A 24,843-nucleotide genomic window follows, 5' to 3' on the forward strand; every position below is an offset into this window, starting at 1 on the left:
CAACTTATAACCAAGTAAGCAGAGCATCATTTTGTTGAGAAGGGTAGTTTTGGCTCAATTTTGGTGTCACCACACTTGAACTTTCTCAGCTCTTGGGATATAGCAAGGAGCCCATGTGACAAAGCCTAAAATTTCATCGTCCCCTTCCTTAGATACAATATTCCAACAAGTATCCCCTCATGACTTTTCTGTTAGGGTTGTATCACCATGGTTTTTAATATGTATCAGCAGTACATAAGCAAAGGACTTTGTATCTGAGATGATATATATTCTAGTGCTCCAGTTTTAATCAACTTTATGTGCAGGAAATTTGAACAGATAATAGAATGTCATTTATTAGTGCAATAATTGCTTTTTTAGAAATTATGGGAATCCTGATTAGAAGTGGAATATTGAACTGAATCGTTTGGTGTTGAGATAAACTCTTCAGGGGGACCTTACTATTGCGATGCAATTAGCTTCATCTATACGTGACTCCCGAGACCGGGTCCAGCATTTGCTCAGTTAATGTAGCTCCATTTCTGATACCTCTCAGTTCAGATCATTAATAAGTACTTAGATGTGTCGGCCTGTTAAGTGATTTTAAGGGAGAATTTATTTGAACCCTGTCATAAGCTATCTTAGTATGTCCTAGAAAAATAGTGATATAAAGCATCATCTGTTAAAAATGTCACCCAAAACAACCTATGAGGTAATTTTTGACTATGTTCCTTGAAGCAAGAAAGCATATTATCAAAATGAAATGTAGGTGTTGAACGTGTCATGGTCCCTTATGAAAATATGACAGCACTTCCTATGGTAAAAGTCAGTCGCAGGAATAATTTCTACTGCTGGCCGGGAGCCCAGGCAGGTGTAGCTGTAATACAGAGTGATTAGTGGATGCTGAGCCACTCTCTCTCTCTCTTCTTAAAGCCCGAACTATCTTGTCGAATTTAGCCATGTCTGGAATCAGATCAGTTTGGAAAATTATAACCATGAATTAAAAGAAAGGGACGTACACACTCCTGCTTTTCTCAAATTGGAGTAAACAGGCCTGACCAGACCAGACCCAGTGACGTTTCTAGCAAAATAAGGGAGTTGGAAAAAGAGAAGGCAAAAAGCTGTGGGCTTTCGTAAAATAACAGCAACGTCTAGGAAGCCATTTCAGTCTCTTTTGTAAAGGCTGAGAGTGGTGTTCTGTTTTGAAATTCCTGATTCTAAGGTGCAGAGTTCCTGGCTCTTCCCCTCCCCCTGGTTTCGGGGAGGAGTTAAATGAGTTAATACATATTAAGCAACCAGCACAGCCCCTGGCACCTAGTAAGTGCTCAGTAAATAGCAGATACTCTTCGTTCAGGCTCTTCCTGTGCAGCTTTGAACCTGCTGCCAACCACAGTCCCCTGCCAGGATTCCGTGGGAGAGAACGAAGGCTTCTGGTTTATTGTGAGCATAAACACACACAGCCTGAAGTTCTCAGTGTATTAAGTACTTAACAAGGTGGAGTATTCAGTAAGGACCTGTGCAAAGGGGAAGCTGACAGAGTTCCCATGCCAAATTGACTCAGCAGAATGTTTGGGATTTTCAGGAGGTTAGGGCAGTAACAAGACATTTTTATGTCATGGTGTCTCAGTGTTGCTAACATGCATAGGAATGGGGGGGGGTTGTTTTAAGATGCCTATTTTGATTGGGCAGGCCTGTCTCGGGTGGAGCTGAGAGTCTGACTTTTAACCAGTTCCCTGGTGATGCTGATGCTACTGGTCCGGGAACCCAACTTGGAAAAGCAAGGCTTTCTTTAAGGACTGCAAAATCAAAGTCTTCCCCCTGCCCCTGCTTTTGTCCCCTGCCTGTGTTCAGCACCTGTTGCATGTGTGGTCAGAATAGCAGGGATTCTCATAACCCAGCTCCAGCCCTCGGCCAGGATCCCGGGTGACCCGGGCAAACACACACTCCTTCAGGGTCACGGGCAGGTTACTGAGTCAAGACTGCCAGAGCCCCGAGTTGATGTTTTCCTTCTCCCCCCCTCCCTTTGTCGGCCCTAAACCCCGGACTTGGAGCTGCTTAATAATAACAAAGCCAGCAGCAGAGTGAGGCGAGACAATTTCAAAGCAAAGGTTTTCTTGTTTGGCAATTACCTAACTTCACAATGCGATGTACAGATTTGCAAATTCCATGTGTGTGGAAACAAACCGCTTCTCCTGAAAGATGATTAAAAGCTGAGCCTCCCCCCCGCGCCATGAGGAGGCGACAGGAAAATTAAATGAGCGACAGTGTGGAGCGTTTTTTTTTCTCCCCCATTCTAACGTTTCGAGGCATGTAAATTATATTTTAATAAAAGGTCTACACCCGCTCTTGCACGCGCATGCGCATACGCAGGCAGCGGAGAATCTGGTTCTAATTACTTGTACTTTAGTTGAACTTTGGCGTTTCCTTTGACTTTCTCCCTAATGTATGTGAGCTGTGGGCCTTGCAATCCTGCAGTGAGTCCACAGAAAAAGGGGGAAAAAATCCAGACCGGCTCTCTTCGGTGCCAACAAAAATGAAGCCCCACTGAATGTTTTGACCAAATGCAACACTTTGCTATTCTCCCTTAATTAGCTGAAATTACTCCCTCCCACCGGGTCCCGGAGCTCTGGGCTCAAAATTCCCCTGGGGCCATGCAGGAAATGCCTTTTGCTTTACAACTCCTTTTTCTTTTAAGGCTCAGCTGCCCAGAGAGTGCATTAAAATACTGTCTTAATCATGGAAGGTTCTAGTAAAAAGGCAGGGCTTTCATAACGTTTGATGCCTGCCTGCCACTAATCAGGCCCAACATAAAATCCCAAAATCTGTCAACATGGTTTAGGCAGCACTAAATTAGTTCTCACAAAGAAAAAAAAAATAGTATACTGTGCTCTCTTAAAAATGTTATCTGCTACTTAATCTAACCTTTAGAAAAATGCCAAGCATGTTAGGAATCGTGAAGGGAGCTATTGTTGGAGACTTTCCGTGTGTTTAAATGACACTCAGGTGTGTTGTAACAACAAGGACATTTATACTGTGTTTTCTCAGGTGAGTTAAGTTCGAGAGTGCCAAGTCCTCTTAAACAGGCAAGAGCGTTAATTCTTTTTTTTTTTTTTTTAGTTTTCTTTTATTTGGGGGATGAATTAACCCCCCGGGGTTGTGGCAGCGTTCGAGAAAGCTGTGTCACTTGGGAGCGCTGGTATTATGCTCTCACACCAGCTCGGTCGGTGGAGATTCCCTTTAGTTTGTTTTTGTTTTGTCTGCAGACCTCTGAATCTGCGCCCTTCAGAGTAGGGCTTCTCAAAGTGCCCTCTGCGGACCGCTGCCAGTTCCTCAACTGCCTGTTTCCAGTGCGGGATGAGAGCAGACACTGACAGCGAGGGTTTAGAAACTTCTACAGCAATTGGACAGAGTCATTTTATGTCGAATACAGCTTTCATTTTCCTTTCAGTTGTCGCTTGCGTTTTAGACATCTTGTTCTTCATTCCTGTTTTTCTAAAAATTAATTTTGTGTGTATTTTTACCCCCTAGGGATTTGTTTTTATTGAATTTTATCACCCCACGAAGGACCGGGGCAGGGGAGTTAGAATCTGTCCTTTACCACAGAAAGTCTGAAAATCGCTAATTTAAAGCAAACGCCACCCCCCCCCCAGGAATTCTGTTGCTGGTGGCTGATCTGGACCACACTTTGAGGAACATTAATTGAAAGGCAAACAAGACCTGTAAGGAATTTTTCTAGAAGGAAGGTGATTCTAGCTTTGTTTCCCTGGTGACAGCCACCTCCATGTTACGGGGATGGAAGGGTTTCAAATACGGGCTAGAAGCTTCTGTCAGCGCAGGTTTGGTTCGGCTCACTTTCTCCTTTTGCCTGTGTGCAGCCCAGAGAAGCCCCCTCAGCACCCCTGGTGCTGACTCTGCTCTGGGCAGGGACCCATGGAGCCAAGCGTCCATCTAACCCCGAGTAGCAGAAGTCCCTCTGTCTTGGCCACTCCCTGACAAAGCAAGACAGCCCATCTGGTTAGCAGTTTGGATGCCACATCGGAGGCTGCTGCTTACTGGGGATGCAGTCACCAGACAGAACTGAATAAGTCAATAAGTAAGCAAGGAAATAAATAAAAGCAGGAGGCAAAAAGCAGATCCAAATTATTCCTCAAAGACTGCTTCCCCAAACTGAAATCACATCAGGATGGCTGGAGTGCAGTTGTTTTATTGAATGACACAAGCCTCTTTTCCCCCTGGGAAGTCTAAAAACTGCTTTTTTGGCCTGCCTGAGATCGCTGAATGAGCTAATACGGGACACATTGTCTGCTGAGCCTGCAGAGTTTTCGAGCAAAAATTTTATCATTCCATAGACTGATTGTGCTTGCCTGGAATAAGGAACAAAATGTTTGAGACCTCTCAAGGGCATTTGATGAATCTAACTCTAATTTAAAGGGACTAATAGATTATTGATTTAAGCAGGATGACAGTGAACAGATCAATGGCCAAGCACTGTGTAGCTCTCTTAAATACCAACAATGGCTAGTGGGAGGGGAGCCATAGGCTGCCCCTCCCCCTTGCTTCCCACTGTCTTTACTGGTGTTGGTGGTAGGGGGAGGACAGAAGGGGAAGAGGAGTACTAATAAACTTTGCCAAAGTATATTTTTACTGAAAAGTCCAGAGGTTGCATTAAAGTACAAATCTGCTTTTATATTGATGCCATATCCTGGTTGTAATTCTAGAACCTGCCTTGACATGTTTGCTTAAGGCTAGCTTTGGCATTCAACCATACCACGGAGATTTGCTTTTCTGTTTTGCTTCACATTGTTCTCTGTGGTATAGACCACACAAAGGAAATACAGGACCATGGATTATCAGTTTGGAAGGGATATTTGAGTATATATTAGCACCAATATTGAAGTCTTCACCACCAGTGGGACAGTTTTTCTGAACGTTATTATTTCTTGTCATATATAAGTCTCTATTTATGTTTGTATGGGATTCATTTATGGCATTTATAGGATTCAAATTACAAACCTCAATAGAAAGAATTCATTCATCCTCAAAACACAGCCTGATCACCTCCTCTGGGAAGTCTCCTTTGATTTCTCTGGGCTCAAAAAGGCTTTTAGCTCTGTCATTGTATTATATCAGTGGTCCCCAAACTGCCACAATTCGGACTCACCTGGGATTTTATTTTATTTTATTTTTTTAACACCCATGGCTCCCACTCCTAGACATTCTGGCGTAATAGTTTTGGAATACAACCTGGGCTTTAGAATGTTTAAAAGCTCCCTACGTAGGGCACCTGGGTAGCACAGTCGTTAAGCGTCCGCCTTCGGCTCAGGGCGCGATCCCGGCCTTCTGGGATCGAGTCCCACATCGGGCTCCTCTGCTGGGAGCCTGCTTCTTCCTCTCCCACTCCCCCTGCTTGTGTTCCCTCTCTCTCTGGCTGTCTCTCTGTCACATAAATAAATAAAATCTTAAAAAAAAAAAAAGCTCCCTCCGTAGGTCTAATGTACAAGCAGGTTAGAGAACCACTGCATTCTATCCTCATTGCTGGTTTACTGTCCATCAGGCAAAGCCATCAAAGCTGAGGCATTATACCGCGCCCCATCCATGGCGTATAACAATGCCTGGCATGCTGTAGTCTCCACTGCACAAACACGGGAAGGTTCATAGCCTTTCTGGTGAAATCACCACAGCTTTAGTAAAAGTCTAGAGCCATTACTATTGATTGCTTACAACAGAACACTTCCATTCATGGCAACTGTTCAGGGAAAGCGTTCTGGGTTCATCCATTTGTTATAAATGACTCTTACCCATAGGAAAAGGCTTTTACCAAACTTTGTAAAATGTTTTGGGGTTTGTGAGGGCTCCCACACTTTTCAAAAGTGTGCTTTGCCCTGAATTTCTTGGGTATTAAATCGCCCAAGTTACGTTTCCTCTCTTTGGGAGGGTGAAATGCTGGATTCCCTTTAGGACATGTATTTGAAGTGACATATTTATGGAAATTACCACCCACTTTTGAAATTCAGGGCATAACTCTGACAGCTGAATCCAGCCCTAACAGAATTCTATTTACAACTTTCCTAGACAAGCCAGATTAGCTGTTCTACACGAGTGAGTAGAGCATTAAAACACACACACCCCACATTGCTTCTGTGGAGAACACAATGCAGGATTGATCGTGGTGGTGACGACACAACTCTGTCAGAACACTTGGGTGGAAGTAGAGCCATACAAATAAAACCAATCCAGGAGTTTGGAGAGGCATTTAGGGGAGGACTCCCTTACGTTGATGTATTGGGAGTGACCTAGCCTTTCTAGAAGTCAGTTTATCAACCTGAATTAAAAACTAACAAAAGATTTTTAAATAACCATACCTTTTGAGCTAGTAATTCCACTTCTGAGAATTTATCTTAAGTAGGCATGTGTTGAGGTTAGCGACAAAGAGGTTCATCATAATGGAATGTTTTGCAGGAAAAATATTTATGGATAAGGAAATAAACTCATGACATAGTAAGTTAAACAGACAGAGTCCCAAACAAAATCTAGAGTATCAAGTCCATTTTACTAAACAAACCCAAATCATTTATGTGCATAGAAAAGTGGTCTGGAAGGATGTATGCTAAGGTGATAACCTTGCATTTTCTCTAAGTAGAAGGCTTGGGGGTGATTCTCTGCATGTTTGTTTTTCTTAGATTTTAACAAAGAGCAATCGATTATTCTGTACTTTTAACAAGTACTGTTTTCTTATTGATGTCATTATTACTCATTTGCTTTCAGTGAAGCTGATTAGCTCAGTGTGGGGACTGCTTTTGCATTTACAGTTTGCTATCTGACCTGATGAGCTCTAGTGACATCTCCGATGCCAGCCTTTATGTAGAATACTTATCACAATGGTGCCAAGCTGCCCAGAGTAAGGGCTGTCTTCATCCCAGACGTCTTGCTTTTAACCAGTAAAGACCGTAATAGATTTATCTACTAGACCTGCATTACTCTAATGAATTCGTTCCAAGATACTTCGGAATTATGAAAATACTATAATTATAGTTGATTCTACTCCAAAAGGATAATTCATTTTTTAAGGAAGCAAATGAGTATATGAAAGCTATTTGATTTGTAATTGTGTTACCTTAACACCTTAGAGGGGCACTGAGTACTTGGAATGAAGAAGCAAATGGAACAGGGAAAAGTTCGTGTGTTAATTCACAAATATTTATCAATAACCTACCTACTGTGTGCCAGGACCTCTTCTTGGCCTGGAACATGGTTGTAAATGATGCAGATAAGTTTCTTGGCCTCGTGAAACTCATAGTAAGAAAGGTAACAGAGATAGAAGATAAAATTGTACATAAACAAAGCTTCTAAACTTTGATGCTAGTTAGGCTTATACAGAAAATAAAATAATGGGGTATAGTGATCAGGAGTAGGAAGGGGCATTTTACTTAGAAAAGCCATCTCTGAGGAGGTGACATTTACTTTAAGATCTAAGAGATGAAAAGGAACCAGACACGTGAAGTTCTGAGAATTTCCAGGTAGGGGAAATGGTTAGTTAGTATAGTAGCCTTACGTTGGTATGAGAGCTTGGCCTATTCAAGAGATGGAGTAGAAGCCAAGTGTTTAGAAGTCGATAAATGAGAATGATGAACTTGGTGTTGCTGATGTTCCTCAGGGGCCATATCATAAAGAGCCTTGTTGAACGCAGTAATGAGATTGACTTTGCTCTGATTGGCGGCTGTTGGCGGGCCCTAGACAAGTAAGGGAGAGGGATCGCTTTTACCTTTTGAATGTTATCGGACTATGTATTTGAAGAAGGGACCCTAGGTAGGAGCAGAGGCACAGGGAGACCATTGAAGAGGCTATGGCAGTAGGTCAGGTGAGAGATGATAGTGGCCTGCTGGCCTGGCATCGTAGCAGGATTACGAGATGAAGATGGATTCACGGTGTGTGTAAGGAGTAGCATTGCCTCGACTCTCTGAAGGTTTGGCTATAGGACAATAAAGTTAGTAGAATATCTAGTCTGGAAGACTGTGAGTAGTGGAACAATTGGAAATCCTATACTCTGGGGAATATACCGTATATTGTAAAGAACTTTGGAAGTTGGAAGATTCTGGAACATTATTTGACGACTTTGGGTCACCCATTCCCTTCCCCATTTCCATCATACTTTATGTGCATTTTTGCCTGTGATAGGAAAAGGGCCAGGTCTTGCTTTGACTTGGAACATAAGTCTGGAGAGACGGGATGGGAGAAGAAATTCTGTGAATTCCTATGTCCCATGGAATTTGGATGGTTAAGAAGTGAAATGGGGAATCCTGTATTTTTAAATCTAGGATAAAGAGCAGCGTGACTCTGCTGTCATCAGCATAACCCATTGCTTCTCAAACATTAATTGTATATTTGGCAATCCGAGGGTTTTGTGAAAACTCAGATTCTGATTCCCTAGGCTTGAGCTGGGGCCTGATGCTCTGTCTTCTGATAAGCTCTGAGGTGACGCTGAGGCTGCTGGTCCAAGGAGCAGTCTTGGAGCAGCCAAGGTCTTACCGATGTGGTTGCTAGTGAAAATCCGTCATGGCTGCGTGGCCCTCCCCCGATGCTTGCCCAGTGGCTGCTGTGGGCATTTTCTCCATTTGTCTTGGGAAATTTACCTTTGGTTAAATGAGCAACAGGGTCAGGCAAGTCATTTCAGAGATGCTATACCAATCAGAAGCTAAGGGAAACGAGCAGAAAGAGCTTGGGGGTTGCAATGTGAAGATCTGACTTTGTGTCTTGGCTCTACCACCGGCCTGTTGATCTTGGACAAGTCACGGCACTCCCCCGAGTTTCTGTTTCTCTGGAGGGTAGCATGGTAAGGAAGTCATGTCCCTCACAGTGCTGTGGTGCACCACAAAGGAGAGAGGCGAATGTGCTTGCTCTGTGAATTGTAGAACACCACGTCCCTGTCCGCGTCCCGGCTGCTGGGCCGACAACAACAAGTGTTTTTGTGGGTCTGTCCTTGCTGGTGTTCTTGCTAAACTTGGGGCAAAGGCCTATGATTTTGCCAGTGAAAAACAAATGAAATGACCCATTTTCTCTTTTTTTCTCCCCCCCTTTACCCCCCACTCCATCTCCCCCACAGCGATTGAAACACAGAGTACCAGCTCTGAGGAACTGGTCCCAAGCCCTCCGTCTCCACTTCCTCCCCCTCGTGTGTACAAACCCTGCTTCGTCTGCCAGGACAAATCATCGGGGTACCACTATGGGGTCAGCGCCTGTGAGGGCTGCAAGGTGAGTACTCACACCTCTGCACCCCGTGTGCACTCCTTCTCCACGTGCTCTGTTGGGGAGAGGGCCTGGTCAGCTCTAGAAGCAGGCAGCTTTGGCGTCTGTAATGCCACCTCCAATGTGGTGGGCTCAGTGGTATCTGATGGTTTCATTTCTTCCTTCTAGCTCATTAGTTAAAAATTCAGAAACTTCTGCAAATGACTGATGGGGGCCAAATGTTTCTAGGGCCCTTAAAATAACAGAACAGTTCTTTTCAGGTAAAAAGAGCTTTTTGAAGGAGTCCTGAAAAGCATCATCCTGTTTCTCTTTAGAACATGCCGTCTGCTGTCTTTGTAGTTTTATTTTATTTTTAAATATGACTGACAAGCCACTAAATCAACTTGCTGAGAATCCAAGGTTGAAATTGGGATTTATCTTCTGGCTGTTTCTTCAGCCCTGTGGCCTTTGAATTACAGTTTGATTTTCAGCCTGTAGGGACTTGCTACTGTGTGTGTGTGTCATAAATTCAGGAGAGCTGGATTTAAAATTCCAGCCTACGGAGTAGTGGAGGCTGAACCTGTGTCAGAGAGGATATGGCTGCTTTGAATCAAGCTAGACAATTGCTATCGAGTCCAACAGTCTTAATTGAATGAAAGAGCTGCTTATTTTTTTTTTTTTTGAGAGAGAGAGAGAAAAGAAACAAAGAGTGACTTCATAGACATATCCAACTCATCCACAGACAGTTTTTCGAAGGAGCTGTGGCTGTCTCGAGCTAGCCCTTCCCCAGATATAAGCCTCCTTACGGTCTTTCCTACACTCAGTCAGATCTGTTCTGTACATGGCTCCTTTGGGCGATTCATTGTAATTGTAAGCATGTTGGAATATTACAGGCGCTCCCAACAGGTGCTCCGTGGCATTTTGTATTTGGCTTGTCAGAGTTAGCATTTATTTATTTATTATTATTTTTAAAGCTTTTATTTATTTATCAAAGAGAGAGAGCACAGAAGGAGAGGGAGAGGGAGTATCAGACGCGGGACTTGATCCCAGGACCCCAGGATCATGACCTGAGCCGAAGGCAGACACTTAACCGACTGAGCCACCCAGGCACCCCCAGAGTCAGCATTTATTTCCAGCATACGGATTGGTTAGGCACTGTGGTGTAACACACCATCCTAAAGCTGGACGGCCCAAAACAGCCACCTTGCATTTAGCTTACGGTTCTGTGGGGCAGCACTTCAGGCCAGGTTCCTCTGGGTGGTTCACCTGCTCTCAGCTGTGCTCCGCTGTGTATCTCTGATCGGCTGCAGGTTCCCCAGGGGGTTCGGAGGGTTACCGGAGGCTCCTGTTGGCTGGGGACTCTCGGCTCTCCCCCATGTGGTCTGTCATGCCTCTTGGGCTGGTACTGGTTTATTTGCACAGGCAGGATTCCGGAAGAAAGAACAGAGGCCCACGAGGTCCCCTGAGGCCTAGGCTCACACGTGGCACAGTGTCACTGCTGAAGCATTCTGTCGGCCAAAGTAAGTCATAAGGCCAGTGATATTCAGGAGATGGGAATAGAAACTCAACTTTCTAATGCAAGCAGCTGCAAAGTCACATTTATAAGAGGCAGGAATACAGGGTAAGGAAAAAATGGGGTCATTTTTGCCTGGAGTCCACCACACTGAATGCCTTATGGTCCATGACCCAGAGCGGTAGGGTACTAGCTGGAGTGCGCAGCACGTCCCTCAAGTCTGGAGTGTCGTGGGCACTTAGAGGCTGAACAAACACAGAAATGTCACTCTGCCCCGAAAGAAATTATGTGAATTTTCTCCTCTTTTCAAGCCACTTGAATAAACATGGGTTATTTTACTGAACAAGGCTAGTTTAGGGAACATCTCTCTGCCTCTGGGATTGTGTTGGTTGTTTTAAAGGAGTGTCTTTTCCTCCAGTAGCTTCAGATAAGGTGGTCAGGAAAGTTCACACAGCTGCCAGTTGGCAGCTGGATGAAAAGCGAAACGTTTGTGTGTCTAATTATTACTTTTATTATTGATTGCTAGCTGAACCTACTTAACTTTATCCTGAAATTTGGGAAAACCGCAGCCAAACCCCAGTTGACTTTGTCCACCTGTTGTGCAATATATAAATAAACCCTTTCCTAATGATCGTTTGAAAGTGCAATGAAAAGACACTCCTTTATTTCAAAAAATGTTAAGTCATGTCCTGTCTAGAAATCAGAATGTTCTAACTCTGCTTACCTGCTCCCATTCTGTCCTGGGAAAAGAAATTACCCAGCATCTCTCTTCCCCGCCAGATTCCAGGCCCTACAATATTCAGCTGTTTCACAATCTGTACAGTACAAACTGTTTTAATCAGCTCTTAGTCAGCTAATTCCCTTGACCTCTTGCTTTAATTTTGGACTCTGACTCTTTTTAGGAAAAACCCCAACAACAACAAAACCCATACCAGCCCAGGCAACTTTCATAAACTTGATCGAGCCATTCAGAGTTATCTTATGGCGTAGCTTTTTAAGAGAGTGAAAGCCCAATAAGGCTGGCCAGCCAATTGTCAGAATTGAGGGGTTTTGTATCATGGGTGGATCTCTGGAAACGTGGACTGCCTTTCCCCTAGGTTGTTGAGAAAGACTGGTCTGCATTTTGGCTTACAGGGAAAACGTAGTGGTAGAACTCACAGAAGTGAAGGCCAAAGTATAATGTAACGGCCGAAGGAGAGGAATACAGTTAAAAAAAAATTAAATATAACTGCTACCATATTTAAAAGTTACAAAACAGTGCAAAATTTCTTGTATAAAAAATGGAAAATTAAAACCACCATAGTTCTACCTTGGGAGAAAACCTCTGCTAAATCTATTTTTCTATGAGTACATATATATGTGTTGTTATTTTTGGTTTTTATAAAAATAGAATTTTACGTTAGATGCTGGTTTTAATCTACTTTTTAAATTTAATAGTTTTTCATGACCAAAATTTAAACAACTGAATAGTCTTTGTGGTTATAACATTAATGTAGTAACTTATGGTTATATCATAATTTATTTAACGAATTCCCTGTTATTCGTTTAAGGTGTTTGCAGTTTTTCTCTATTACAAATAATGCTTTAATGGATAGCCTTGAGGTATAGCTGTGATAATTTTTTTTAGGATAAATTCGTAGAATTGGACTTTCTAAGTCATTGGCTTTGAACATTTTTAAGGCTTTTGATACACATTGCCAAAATGCCCTCTAAAAGAGATATATCAATTTAAGTTCTGTTAGTCTGTTAAAATTTAATTGTATTAGAGACTATCTGTTACGAATCTCTCCCATGTGATAGTAAGGTAATGAATCAAGAAACAACTTCTCTTCTAGAATTCTGCCTATATTTACTTTGGTTGTTTATAATGGGCCCGATGCATTTTGAGCTCCCAGGAGATACACTATGGGTCCCTGATTGACCTATAAGGGCTGGCCCATTTTTTGGCTAGAGATCAAAGATCACTATTCTGGGTTTGGAGCCTCTGCTCTAAAATAGGACTGCCAAACAGAACCCAGTTATATCTTTGAAGTAATTTGCAAGGTGGCTTCAGCCTGTCTTCACTTATTGACTATTGTTTGGGAAAGAGAACCTCTGTTTTCTTAGGGAACAGGTGGCAGTCTCAGACTCAGAATTTAATGAATGGGTTATGTTCCACCTCTTGGAATGGCCCAGTGGCTACTGTGTTGACACAGCATTACCATGGCAACATAACTACTAGATGCACCATTGGGATGTCCCGTTGAGGGGATTTCCAGCTGAGCCATGGCAGTTTTTGCAGGGGACAAAGACTACATAAAATGAACATGCGTTGTGGTTAGCCAAGAAGGTTTAACAATATAAAGTGATAAAGTTGATTTTCATGTGTCCTTCGGAAACTGTGTTATTGCTCATAGGTAGAATTTATGCACAGTTTTGGCCTTCATCATATTTTATATTGATTATGGAGTTTAGAGTAAGGATACCAGGATTCCAATTCTAGTTAGGCTACTTGATAGCTTTGTGATCTTGGGCAGACATCTTTAATTCTCTGTGTCTCTCTGTTCTTATCTGGAAGAATGGATATAATTATACTGTCTATTTCATAATATTGCTGTGAGTATAAAATGAGTTACTATGAAGCATATAGACAGTACCTGGCACATAGCAAGTGGTATATACATTCAGTTATGTTTTGTGTTATCATTAACTTAATGACTTTTGCACAGTGTTGTAACATCAGTTACACTCTTAATATTCTTTCTTGTAATGCTCTTTGAGCCATTCTCCATTTCTTTATACCAAAAATACACACTGCCTCTTTCCTTCAAGACTCAGTTTAAGACCCAACCACTCCATTGAACCTACCCTGATTACTCCAGTACAGGGGTTGGCAAATGGTTTCTGTAAAGAGCCAGGAAGTAAATATTTTAGGTTTGAAGGCCATCTGGTCTCTGTCACAACTACTCAACTCTGTTACTGTAGTATGAAAGGAGCCACAGACAATATGTCAAACAATGGCCATGGGCATGTTTCAATAAAGCTTTATTTTTTAAAAAGATTTTATTTATTTATTTGAGAGAGAGAGAAAGAGAGAACAAGTGGGGATAAAGGGGCAGAGAGAGAGAGAGAGAGAGAGAGAGAGAGAAGCAAACTCCCTGCTGAGCAGGGAGCCTGACATTGGACTTGATCCCAGGACCTGGAGATCATAACCTGAGCTGAAGGCAGGTGCTTGACTGACTGAGCCACCCAGATGCCCCAATAAAACTTTATTTATAAAAATGAGCAGTGGACCATACTTGGCCCTTGGGCCTCGTTTCCTGCGCTCTGCTAAAGTACATGGTGATATGTTCTTTCTTACAGTTTCTAAAATTCAGAATTTGATGGTCCAAAGCACTCATGCCAAAGGAGCCAGGCCAGTTGTTTCTGGTGGACCGTAGGCCAGGGAATGCAGGACGTCTTCCCCACTTGCTTCAGAAATGGTGTTTAACAAAAGTTGATGTCCACTTGCCCAGAGCTCCAAGGTGGGAGGTTTGAGACTACTCTCTCTCTCTGTCTGTTTTTACTCCACCCCCTCATTCCCACTCAGCTCCAACTTCTTTATCATCCAAAGTCATAGAAATTAACAGCTTCCTTATAAGTGAACTGCTTCCAGAAGCACCTAGCATCTTACTTCGGAGAGGTTTGTGGGATGTGTTTTATGAGCTGCTATCTTAGTAAGCTTTTCTTGCTTAAAAGATAACCCAAATGCTTGTTGTCTTAAAATAGTAGACATGTATTGTCACAATTCTGTACAGGTTTTCTTGTCTTGGCTGGCTTGTCTTGGGTCAGGTGGGTTAGGTGGCCTCATATGACTGGGTCCTTGGCAGGATGACTGGATCCTCTTCCCATGTTGTCATTCCTCATCCATTAGCCTAGCCTGGACTTGTTCACAGGGTGCTGGATGCGTTCGCATCAGTAAGAGCGGACAAGCACCAATGTGCAAACCTTTGGTTGCATCACATTTGCTCATGCCCCATTGGTCAGACAAGTTACATGGTCAAGCCTGTCTGATGGGTGGAGGAATAGACTCCACCTCTGAAAGGGAAGAGTGACAAAGTCACCTTGCGAAAGGGTGAGTATATTAGAGCGGCCATTTCATGATATACCGTCTTCTGTTAACTCCTGATTTCATGTGTCGGTCTCTTCTGATAGCTATATTCACCATCTCATCATCTTTTAGCAAATAATTATTGAACACCTACTAAATTCCAGGGCCTACGTGAGACACTGGAGTTACAAGAGTGAACACAAAGGAGATGTTCCTCCTGGAACTTACTCTCTCATATAAATAATGTACAGATGATAAACAATTCAGAGTTGGACAGAAAGGAACAGAATGGTCTGTAAACAATAGTGGAGGGGTACCTGATTTATTTGGGAGTCCAGGGGAGATCTTATGCCTGGAAGAAACCAGCTGTGTGAGTGTGAGTAACAGGGGAAAGCATTTCAGGACAGAAACTGAATACTTAGAATCTAAGGCTATTTCTTCCTTTCTTTGCTGTATCTGTTAGCTTCTCCGGGCCTCCACAGATTTGTAAAACTCAAATTCACAAGTCTGAACCTAGTCCTACATCAAATACAGTGGTAAAACAGTATACCCAGTATTGTGCTCATTTCTTGTTAGGGATGGCTGATGTGGTGTGGCTGTATGTAAGTTGAGAAGTGGGTAGGGGGAAGGAGAAAACTGCCCTTGTTGGATACCTTCTCTATACATTGGGGCATTTTATACTCTTATTTCATTTTATTCTCACAAGAGCACTGGGGGGGGTAGGCTTGATGATAACCATTTTACAGATGAGGAAACTGAGTTTCAGAGAGGTAAAGGAACATGGCTAAGGTCACACAGCTAGTCTTTTGAGGGCTAGGATTGAAGTCTTAGGCCTGTTGGAAAACATTCCACTGCTTTAGCTGCACCGAAACAGAAGGTAGGAAGAAGTGGTGTGTTCTAGAGTGGGGGGTTTCAAGGGGCAACAAATTAAAAACAGGTGGGAGCATATTTAAAAAGAAAATCCTATTGTCTTGATCATTTCATAAAAGAAATGGCATTTTTATAACAAAAAGTAAAAGAAAGAAGAGCTTACAAGGCAGTCTTCCCAAGAAGGGATGGTTACAGGACCCGCCCACGGGCACGCTCCCAAATGGCACTTTATCCTTGTTCTCCCTGCTTTGCCACTGACGAGTGGAAACTTCCCATCCATAAGCTAGCATTTGGGAACCACTGTCCAGCCCCTGTGGAGAGCCCCCGGGTGCCACCATGATGGTGCGCCTTCCCCAGAAGGGCACAGAGGAAATGCTTGCTCAAGGTCACTTTGGTAGCCTTCTATTTAAAGCAGCCTTTACGAGTTTAAACTCCACTAGCCCCCTCAGTCCCTCAGGGCTAATTTTGTCCATTTTCTCATCTGCCTTTGTTTTCCTTGCCTCTGAAGAAGGGAGGCCCTCATCTCCATGACAGTGTTCGGCTGCTGGGCTGGTTTTTTTTTTTTTTTTTTTTTTTTTTTTCCTGGCAGACAGCAAGTAGTATGTTCTGTCACAAAAAGTTTTGCAATCAGAAAGATGGATGTCTGCACTTAATTTTAGAACTTCTATTAAATACTATAAATGTGCTTAATGATTTTATTTGACCAAGGCCATTTAAAACTTTTTTTCTGGTTTTTTGTTTTTTTTTTTTTGGTTCTAATTTGCATGGATAAACATGAACGTTATGCTCTGCCTCGAGAACTTTTCTGGCTTTCCGGTCCTGGTGGTTGCTTCTCTTTAAAGGTTTGCTACAGCATTGAGCCCCAAGAATGAGATACCATGCAAAAGGCAGTGACAGAACTGGACAGTGTCTGCATTCTGTAGTAGCTAAAAGTGAATTGTGAAGCTTGCCATCAAGTTTATTATTATAGTTTTTGAACCACACAAAATAGGTCCCCTTGTAGACCCAAAGAGCTCTTCTCCTTGTTAACATTGGCCAGCAGTGGAGTTATAGCAGTGGACTTAATCTCTCATTAATCAGGCATCTATTAAACACCTCTGAGACAAGCTATAGGTATAGAAGTGAAAGGTTTTATGTATTTTCCTCCCAAAGCTGTATCCTAGTGTTTATAAAGTCCATAGATGGATGCCTGTTGGATAACAGGAACATGTTGAATATTTATGGCCTGAATGGATGAACAAAGGGTAAGGAGACCAATACTGTGTGTACACCAATACTGAGTGCTGTGGTGCCTAGGGGGTTTGGTGAGTGCAGAGACCGAGCCTCCCATCCCTCTGACACGTTCAGGGAAGGCTTTATACAAGAGACAATTTTATAGACGTATAAGCATTTTCCAGAGGGGGAAGGGGAGAAGAGTGTTCAAGGCAGAGTTGAAGGCAAGGGAACTCAGAATAGCTTATGAAGAATATGTGGAAAAATGGAAATTTATCCTTTCTGTTGACATTAGTTTTGCATAGCCCTGTGCAAACAATTGGGGATCAGCCAGGCTTTAAAGGCGCTCTGGAGGACTCATTACATATCATTTCCTCTAAAAAGACTTCTCCCTCCCTAACCCCCAGGTTAGATCCCCCTCTTTTACATTTTTTATTGTTCTCCTTTGTAGCACTTACCACAGCTGTAATCAGCTTATCATTTGTGGAGGCATTGGTTTGATACCAGCTGCTTCTTTTAGACTCTAAACTCCTAGAGGGCTGGAGCTGGTCTCAGTGTCTAGCACGTAGTAGGGCCTCAGTGCATGAATGATTTTTTTATCACAAATTAGATCTAATTATAGAGTAATTAATATAGTAATAAATGACATAATCAAGCCGGTATATAATTCTATGGTAATGCACATCGTATAATTTTATACATCCTATCTAATTATATAATTAATTGCCTCTAATTATATAGGGTTGGTGATGATGCATTAATGAAAACTTTTATAAAATTTATAAACAGGAAAAGGCCTTTCATGGCCAAAGTGCAGCTCATTTTCTTAGTAATTTCTGTCTTCCACCTCAGATTTAACCCTTCTGTTGCAAAGGTTTATTTTGTCTTTGATACTGTCTTTAAGCAAACTCTTAAGGACTTGCAACTGGAATGATATACTCAAGAACACTGTGGGTTCTTAGTGCTTTAAAGTAAATAAAAATCTCAACATCTAGAATCTACTTCCATGTGGACAAACATCAAGACAGCTGAAATGGCGATCTGGCTTTTCCCAGTAATAGATCCTACTGAAGGAGAAAACACTTACTTTTCTTCTTCTGGATAAATGTTGTTCCACATTGAGAAATCATTTTGGGTTGAAAAGGCAGAAAAATCTTTTTTTTTTTTTCCCTGGTGTATGAATAAACAGGAAGTGGGGGGTGAATTTTGAATTAGCCTGCAACCCTGTATTTTTTTTCTCCTGTTGGCTTGGTAAAAACAATATATTTAATTTAGTGTTTTTAAATGGTTTATAAATTTTCTAACGGTTAAAAGTTCATAAATGCTTGTTGAAATGCTTACTTTGCTTATTGTTTAAAAATATCCAGAGTCTTTCATTAGCCTTTTTTTGTTACATCAGACAAACTAAAGGTCTGTCATTTTTGGTAAAAGTTTTACCTCTGTCATACAGTAGAGAAATAGTTCCCAATATTCATTTTGTAGTTAACCTACTGCTTTGAAAATGGCTCACCTTTCAGTGAGTGATGTCTCAAGTGCCTGTGTCATGTTTTGGTCAATTAAAAAAAAGATCACCAAAAATCAACACCCTTTCTTCTGATTTAAAGCAAATGGGGGTGAGGGGTAGCAAAAGAAGTTGCTTTTACAAAATTCCTAGGGACCATCATCTAAAAATGAATTGTGACCATGTCTTACAATTACACCAAATAAAAACAAAAAAGTATACTTTCAGGGTTTCCTGAGAGTGATGGAAATTATGACTGGAAATCATTTCTGTTTAAATCAAATTTATACCGTCCTAGGTGATGATTTAGTTACTTTTGGGAAATTAGTGTTTCGGCCTTTTCTCTTTCTAAACCTTTTACTAGAGAGGTTAAATAGAGAGCTTTCAATTCTGTATGTCTTTTTCCTGGGTGAACGCTTGGAAAAAAAGTAATATGAAGTGAAATTGGCAAGGGCCTCCTGTTTTAACAGCCCCTTTATTTCTCTTCATGAGGGCACAGCTGTGAGCCCCTGGTGCCCGCCCCCCACCCCCCCATTTCCGTTGCCTTGCTCCCACCTGCAGACCTGTGTAAGCCCACAGAAACAGTAAAAATATCTTACATTGATATTGCCTCTTAATGTTTCTAGAACGCTTTCACATATGGAGTTAAATTAGGCTGAGCTTAGCTGCAGTACCAAAAAAAAAAGAAAGAAAAGAAAAAGAAAAAATACTCTAAAATGTCTGATATCTCATACAGAATTTTTTTTCTTTTTCACGTAACAGTGCAAGGTATGCATTCCTGGTTGGTTTCTTCTCTCTTCCACAGGGAAGAGATTAGGGATTAGGATATCTGGCTAGAACTTTCTGGCGTTCTGGCTTGGCATCTACTAGGTGCTTCACATCATCGGGAACGAGAAAGAAAGCATGGGGAAGCAGCAGACCTACTTCTGAAAAGCCAGGGTCTGAAGTGGCATGCATCATTCAGCAAGAGCTGCTCATGTGACCAGAAGCAAGTACAAGAGATGTAGTCTAGCCGTGTGCATGGGGACAGACCTATTCTTATGGAAAGAAATAACGAATTCAGTGCAGAGCTAACAGTTTCTGCCTTCGGTTGTTTATTTGACCTTCATACCAATTTGAGAAGTAGGAGGCATGGATCACCCCCTCCAGTTTTTAAGGAAACTTTTAATAGTCTCTGAGACCAAGTTCTACCATCCACGCTCTTGATCTGTAAGCTAATTCTGTTACTGAAGTGGTTTCTCCTGGAAACCAACTTGGATACATTTCTGCATTGCATTTTCCCTAAATCTTCTCAAACTGTCTTTTCAAAGTGTATGATTCTAAACATCTCCATATTGCTAATATGTTCCATTTCGACATTCTGAGAGACCGGCAAGGCTTTCCCCAGTACGGCTAGACCTTTAGCAGGGGTTAGATTCCACAAGGCAAAAATCACACGTAGCCAGAATGACCCCAGAAAATCCCTTCGGCAGGCAGACTGTTGGAGACTGACATATGTCTCTCATTAAGGCCCTACAAAGCCAATTCTTCCTCCAGCTTTGGAAATATGTTGCTGTCCCGTCTCTGGAGCACCAGATGAAACAGTTGCTTTGTTTTCATGTTGTACCAAACATGTGTGTCCTTAAGCACAAGAATCCTGTAACATGGCCTGAAAATCACACATCTTTCTAGATGTGTCTTTGTTCCTGAATTGCTCCCACCGTGATCGTTTCTTGGCGATTAGAATTTCTCTTGCGCCTTATGCGAACTGGGTCTTTTGTTTTGTTTTTGTTTTTGTTCAGTATTTTTCCACTTCAGAGAGGCAGCTAGATGTGTCATATGGATCAGCAGTGCCAGAATGGGGAAAACTTTGTTCTGTGGTCCCTAGAACTCATCCCTGAAAAAACTCGAGAGAGGGGAGTCAAATGCTGTGTGCCTCTCCGCCTGTACAATGCTGGCATTGTCTGGGGTGGAGGGGAAAAGCAGGGTTCTGGCAGCCCTGCCCCATTAGAGCCTTGTTCCTTGTTCCATATTGAAAAGATGACATTCCTTTGCTAGCAACGTCCTGCCCGGATTTCTGGCACCGGCTCTGTGGCCAGCGCTGTCGCCTGGGGCATTTTTGTTTGGGTTGGTTTTGTTTTATTTCAAAAGTAGCAAAGTGCAGGCTGCATGAGCGTACAAGGTAGAACTGTTTTTATAAAGCTTGTCGTCGAACTTGTCAGTATAGTCGAGGTGGCCCATCTGCTAGGCCGTCTGCTTCCTGCTCACTCGCGTCAAAATGCAAAAAGGCATAGAGTAAATTTAACTTAGGAACTTACACTCAGGTGTTCCTGAGACAGCCTCTGGGTTTTAACAGGGGCCACCTCCTCCCTCTCAGGATTTCAATGTAATGCTTCATTTATAACAGAGATTGGTGGATTTGCAAAGTAAATATTCCAAGAAGGAAAAGCAAAATCTTCAGTGACTCTCTCCATTCTGCTACTATGGAGGCTTTTTCTGGGTCCGGAAAAAAAAAATCCTTTATATTGGCTGCAGGTCTGAACTGGGGCATGTAACATGGACTTCTCAGATTCTGTGAGCCTTAAAATAATGAGCAGTAGGAAACTCTGAGGTAGGTCAGTGAGGGGGAGAAATACTTTGGTTTTTTTAAAGGATTTTCACGGCTACAGAAATTTGGAGAAACTAGAATGATCAAGCAACTGTGTGCCTCTGAATCTGAAAATAGCAGCAGTCTAAGTATACAACACCGCTATTCATACGGGCCTGGGAAGTCCCCCAAATCATGAAAATTATCCTTATCAGTCAAACCCAGCAGGGATCATCTGACTGCTCCACAGGGAAATGAGAATTTTAGTTTGGATCTCACATCCATATTTCAAACTCAAATTGTAGATGAGCTCTGCTGTATCTGGGGGCTTTGGGAGTGTGGGCGTACTTTTAACCAACAAGTACTTCTGAAAGCTGCTGTCCTAATTTACATTACTCCTCGTTAACATAGAGAATTAGTTTCAGAATAATAGAATTGGGGGGGGTGCATGTTTTTGATATGTATTAGTTTCCAGAGGCATGTCCTGCTGGGCTAGATGTTCATGCAACTGGTTGGTACCCTAAGTCAGCAAATTTATAGACGCAGTACTCCGTAAGATATTTTTGGTGGCGTCTATTCCATTTGAATGTACAATATATTACGTTTGTGATAACGTCAAAACATGAAGCTAAAATGCTTGAATAATTTTCAGTATATTTGTTGTGTTGAATTGTGACAGGAAAAGTATGAAAGTTAGCAGTCCAATGCCAGAAATTATGGGAAGAGGGTATTCGAAATGAATCCACGAATTCTGGTTACTTCCCCCCAAATGGAATGAAATGTAAAATTCCTCACTCAGTCCTATTTTGGTCTTAAAAGATTATTTCCTGCTTTAAGAGTTAGGTGGGACATAGGTTCTGTTTCAATGCGTATTTGGTGCAAATTCTTGCCTGTTGACCGACAGTTTGAATCTCACGTACACACCATACATCCAGGTATGGTACTTATGTCTGTAAATATTTGTGGCAGGTAGGATTTGAATGCAATTGTGAGTTACATAGCAAGCCTAAGTGAGCCTAACTGTCACCACCAGATGTACTTGTTTTTAAACACAAACTCCTAATGAAGTCATTTCTTTTGCTATACCCAAGCGTGGGATGTTTGCTCTGACAGAGTCCACAGGATTGATATCATGGATCTGGTGGTTTAAGAAACATAAAGGAGTATTTTTTGAACTAGTGAGTCTAGGTCAGGTATGACCAGGTATTCCTTTATTATTTGATTCGGTTTCATCCATCTTATGAGCTCTAGGCCTCAGAAATAGCATTCCTCTCCTTTGCTATCCCAGGAGAAATAAGAGCGTTGAATGAGAGATAATAGTGACCTCTGAGGAGCTAATCTTTGCCTGTATCATGTCAAGACCTTGTCACGTACTCTAGGTATGCCCATGGCACAGCAGTGGAAACTGAAGAGAAGTTATATTTCAGTATTATAGTATTTAGAATGTTAATAACAAATTTTAAAATAATAAAGCTGAAATTCCTACAAGGACCTGTAAAACAATTTACATTGGTTCGAAAAAAATGATTCTTTTGAAACTTCATGTCTTTGGAACACTTGCTTCTTTTTACTCAAGCCATCTGGAAGCACAAAGTGGCGTGGGTTAATCTTAGGTTCTGAAACCTTTCTAGAGCACAAGCCACCTCTCTCCTCCCCATCTCGAAGGCCCTCTCTTTGTTGGAGGCTCTGTCACTTCTACGAACAACCGTCCTGAGGAAAATGACTTCTGTGGCCCTACCCAATACAAATGGAATAGAGAAATGCAACCACACTGTGTGTCTAGGAGGACAGGCCATGTTGGTATGCATCACTAGTGTTTACCCCCCTCTCTGCTTCAAGAATCACCACAGATTATTTCTTTTTTCATCTTCATGTGATTGTCAATGCACTTGTCTCATATACACAGTTGCATTTGCATGCCATGGAAGAATTCTCTCCCCATCAGTATCAAACTTGGCCCCTAGCAAGGGCTTTACATAAAACCCCTTGGGTAAAAACCCTCTTATTTGTCTGTGCCTTCTGTTTTTTATACCATTAGTCTCTGCCAAAAAACATTTTATTTTTTTCTGCCAAAAATGTTGTCTGGGTCCTTGAGCATGGTTCATAGGATAGATTTAGGAAAAAAAAATATGTCCCACCCAAACTTCCTCTCTCTGACTGAACTTGATCCTAACATATCTCTCATTTTATTTTTTAAATAACTTTTAATAAATTTTTAAAAAGATTTTATTTATTAGTGAGAGCAGAGAAGGAGAGGGAGAAGGAGACTTTCAGCTGAGCGGGGAGCCTGACACGGGGCTTGATCCCAGGACCCCACGATCATGACCTGAGCCAAAGGCAGACGTTTAACCAACTGAGCCACCCAGGCACCCCATAAATAAATACATTCTAAATAAATCCCTGCCCCTCTGGAAAACTCCCCATAAAGTTAAAGGGCAACTGCTATCCCTTTCTTTATGTGAGAGTCCCAGTCCTGCGCCTACAGCTCTCCTCTTCTGTGCAGTCAACATTCCTCCAATGTGGCCTGTTGAGTCTTCGTTGAGGGAAGTGTTGGCAGCCACCCTGATATGCCTGGGCTCCTGCAGGGGAGTGGAGCTTCCTCCGTAGCACTGCTACTCTTTGAAATTATTTCATCGTCTACTTACATACTGGTTTTCTCTCCCACTGGCACCTAAGTACCACGAGCTGGGGACTTCACAAGTCTTATTTTACTTCTGTATTTCCCGTGCCTGTGACAAACTCGGGATGATGTAGGCATTCAGTGGATGTTTGTTGAATCCACTGATAGTAAATAAAATTAGAAGCAATAGGAAAAAACCAAACTGGATGAGAGCTCAGTCATGCCAAAGACTGTGGTGGGTCCAAGTTATCCCAGGGCAGAGGCTAAGGGGCTGATGGAGAAGATATTTAGGACAATGTCGGCTGAGCATGTCCTCACACGCAAGAAAGAAAGAATGACAATTTCAGTAGGCACCCTCATCCATTCCATTTTCATTTTTAGGAGCATTCTCCTCTGAGCACTCCAGGTCATGCAGGGGTACCTGCCCCATGTGTCCTGCTGCCTCTTCCCTGCTAGCCATTGCTGCCCTGCTTTTTTGGCATGGGATAAGATGATGCAAGCCCAACATTTGGGTTGGTTTTGCCACCCAATGAGGCAGCCTCTTGGTGTCTGCCAAGGTGACTATTTTCTTATCAATTATTAAGGTCACTTCTTGGCCTCAAGTTGAACTGTTTTGAATTTCAAATATTGGTCTTTCCCCACTGGTCATGTACACCAGTGAAATAACAGATACCTTTTTTTGTTACGAAATGGTAACTCCTAACATTATATGTATGGGACCTAGCGCGGTTTACAGAGCATTTACAAATACAGTGTCTCCTGGCTTCGTGTAACTCTCCTGCATAGGTAAGACAGGAGAGTGCAATGCCTTTTTCTTTAGAGTTCGACTTCGAAAATAAGTGTGTGAGGTAAAAATTTTATAGAGGTAAAATGACCCGGAGTCATCCAAACTGTGTGTGTTCAGTTATCCTCGTGACCTAGCTAACAAACCATCCCAAATCTTGGAGACAGAAAACAACTTTTCCTTCTTGCTCACAGATTCTGTGGGTCAAAAATTCCGGTGGGGCACAGCAGAGCTGGCTTGTCTGTGCTCCGCGCTCTGGCGCTTCGGCTGAGAAGCTTCGGCAGCTGCCGGTGTCTCCGTGTCTGGGAAGGGTCTTCAGCAATATGCCTGGTAGTCGATGCTGCCCGTTGACCAGGACCTCTGCTGGGGCCGTTAAGTGGAACACGGACCTGTGCCTTCTTGCTGGGGCTGTGCTTCCTCACAGAATGGCAGTCTCGGAGTTAGTAGACTTACTACGGGTTGGCTCCGTGGTCCAAAAGCTAGGGTTGCAGAAAGCAAAGTGGAAGA

At 42.4% G+C, this 24,843-nt stretch overlaps 1 protein-coding gene across 3 annotated transcripts in view; it reads left to right on the plus strand.

Moving 5' to 3' along the window:
• RARB (retinoic acid receptor beta) overlaps window positions 1-24,843 on the plus strand; it is a 729,907-nt gene that overhangs the window by 586,623 nt on the left and 118,441 nt on the right. For all 3 annotated transcript variants that reach the window (XM_034662078.1, XM_002926444.4, XM_019807169.2), the window contains one exon: window positions 9,080-9,228. In XM_034662078.1, the coding sequence (XP_034517969.1) occupies window positions 9,080-9,228 (149 nt within the window). The remainder of the gene's footprint in view (window positions 1-9,079; window positions 9,229-24,843) is intronic.

The sequence above is a fragment of the Ailuropoda melanoleuca genome, chromosome 6 (genome assembly GCF_002007445.2).
Source record: "Ailuropoda melanoleuca isolate Jingjing chromosome 6, ASM200744v2, whole genome shotgun sequence".
Taxonomy (NCBI): domain Eukaryota; kingdom Metazoa; phylum Chordata; class Mammalia; order Carnivora; family Ursidae; genus Ailuropoda; species Ailuropoda melanoleuca.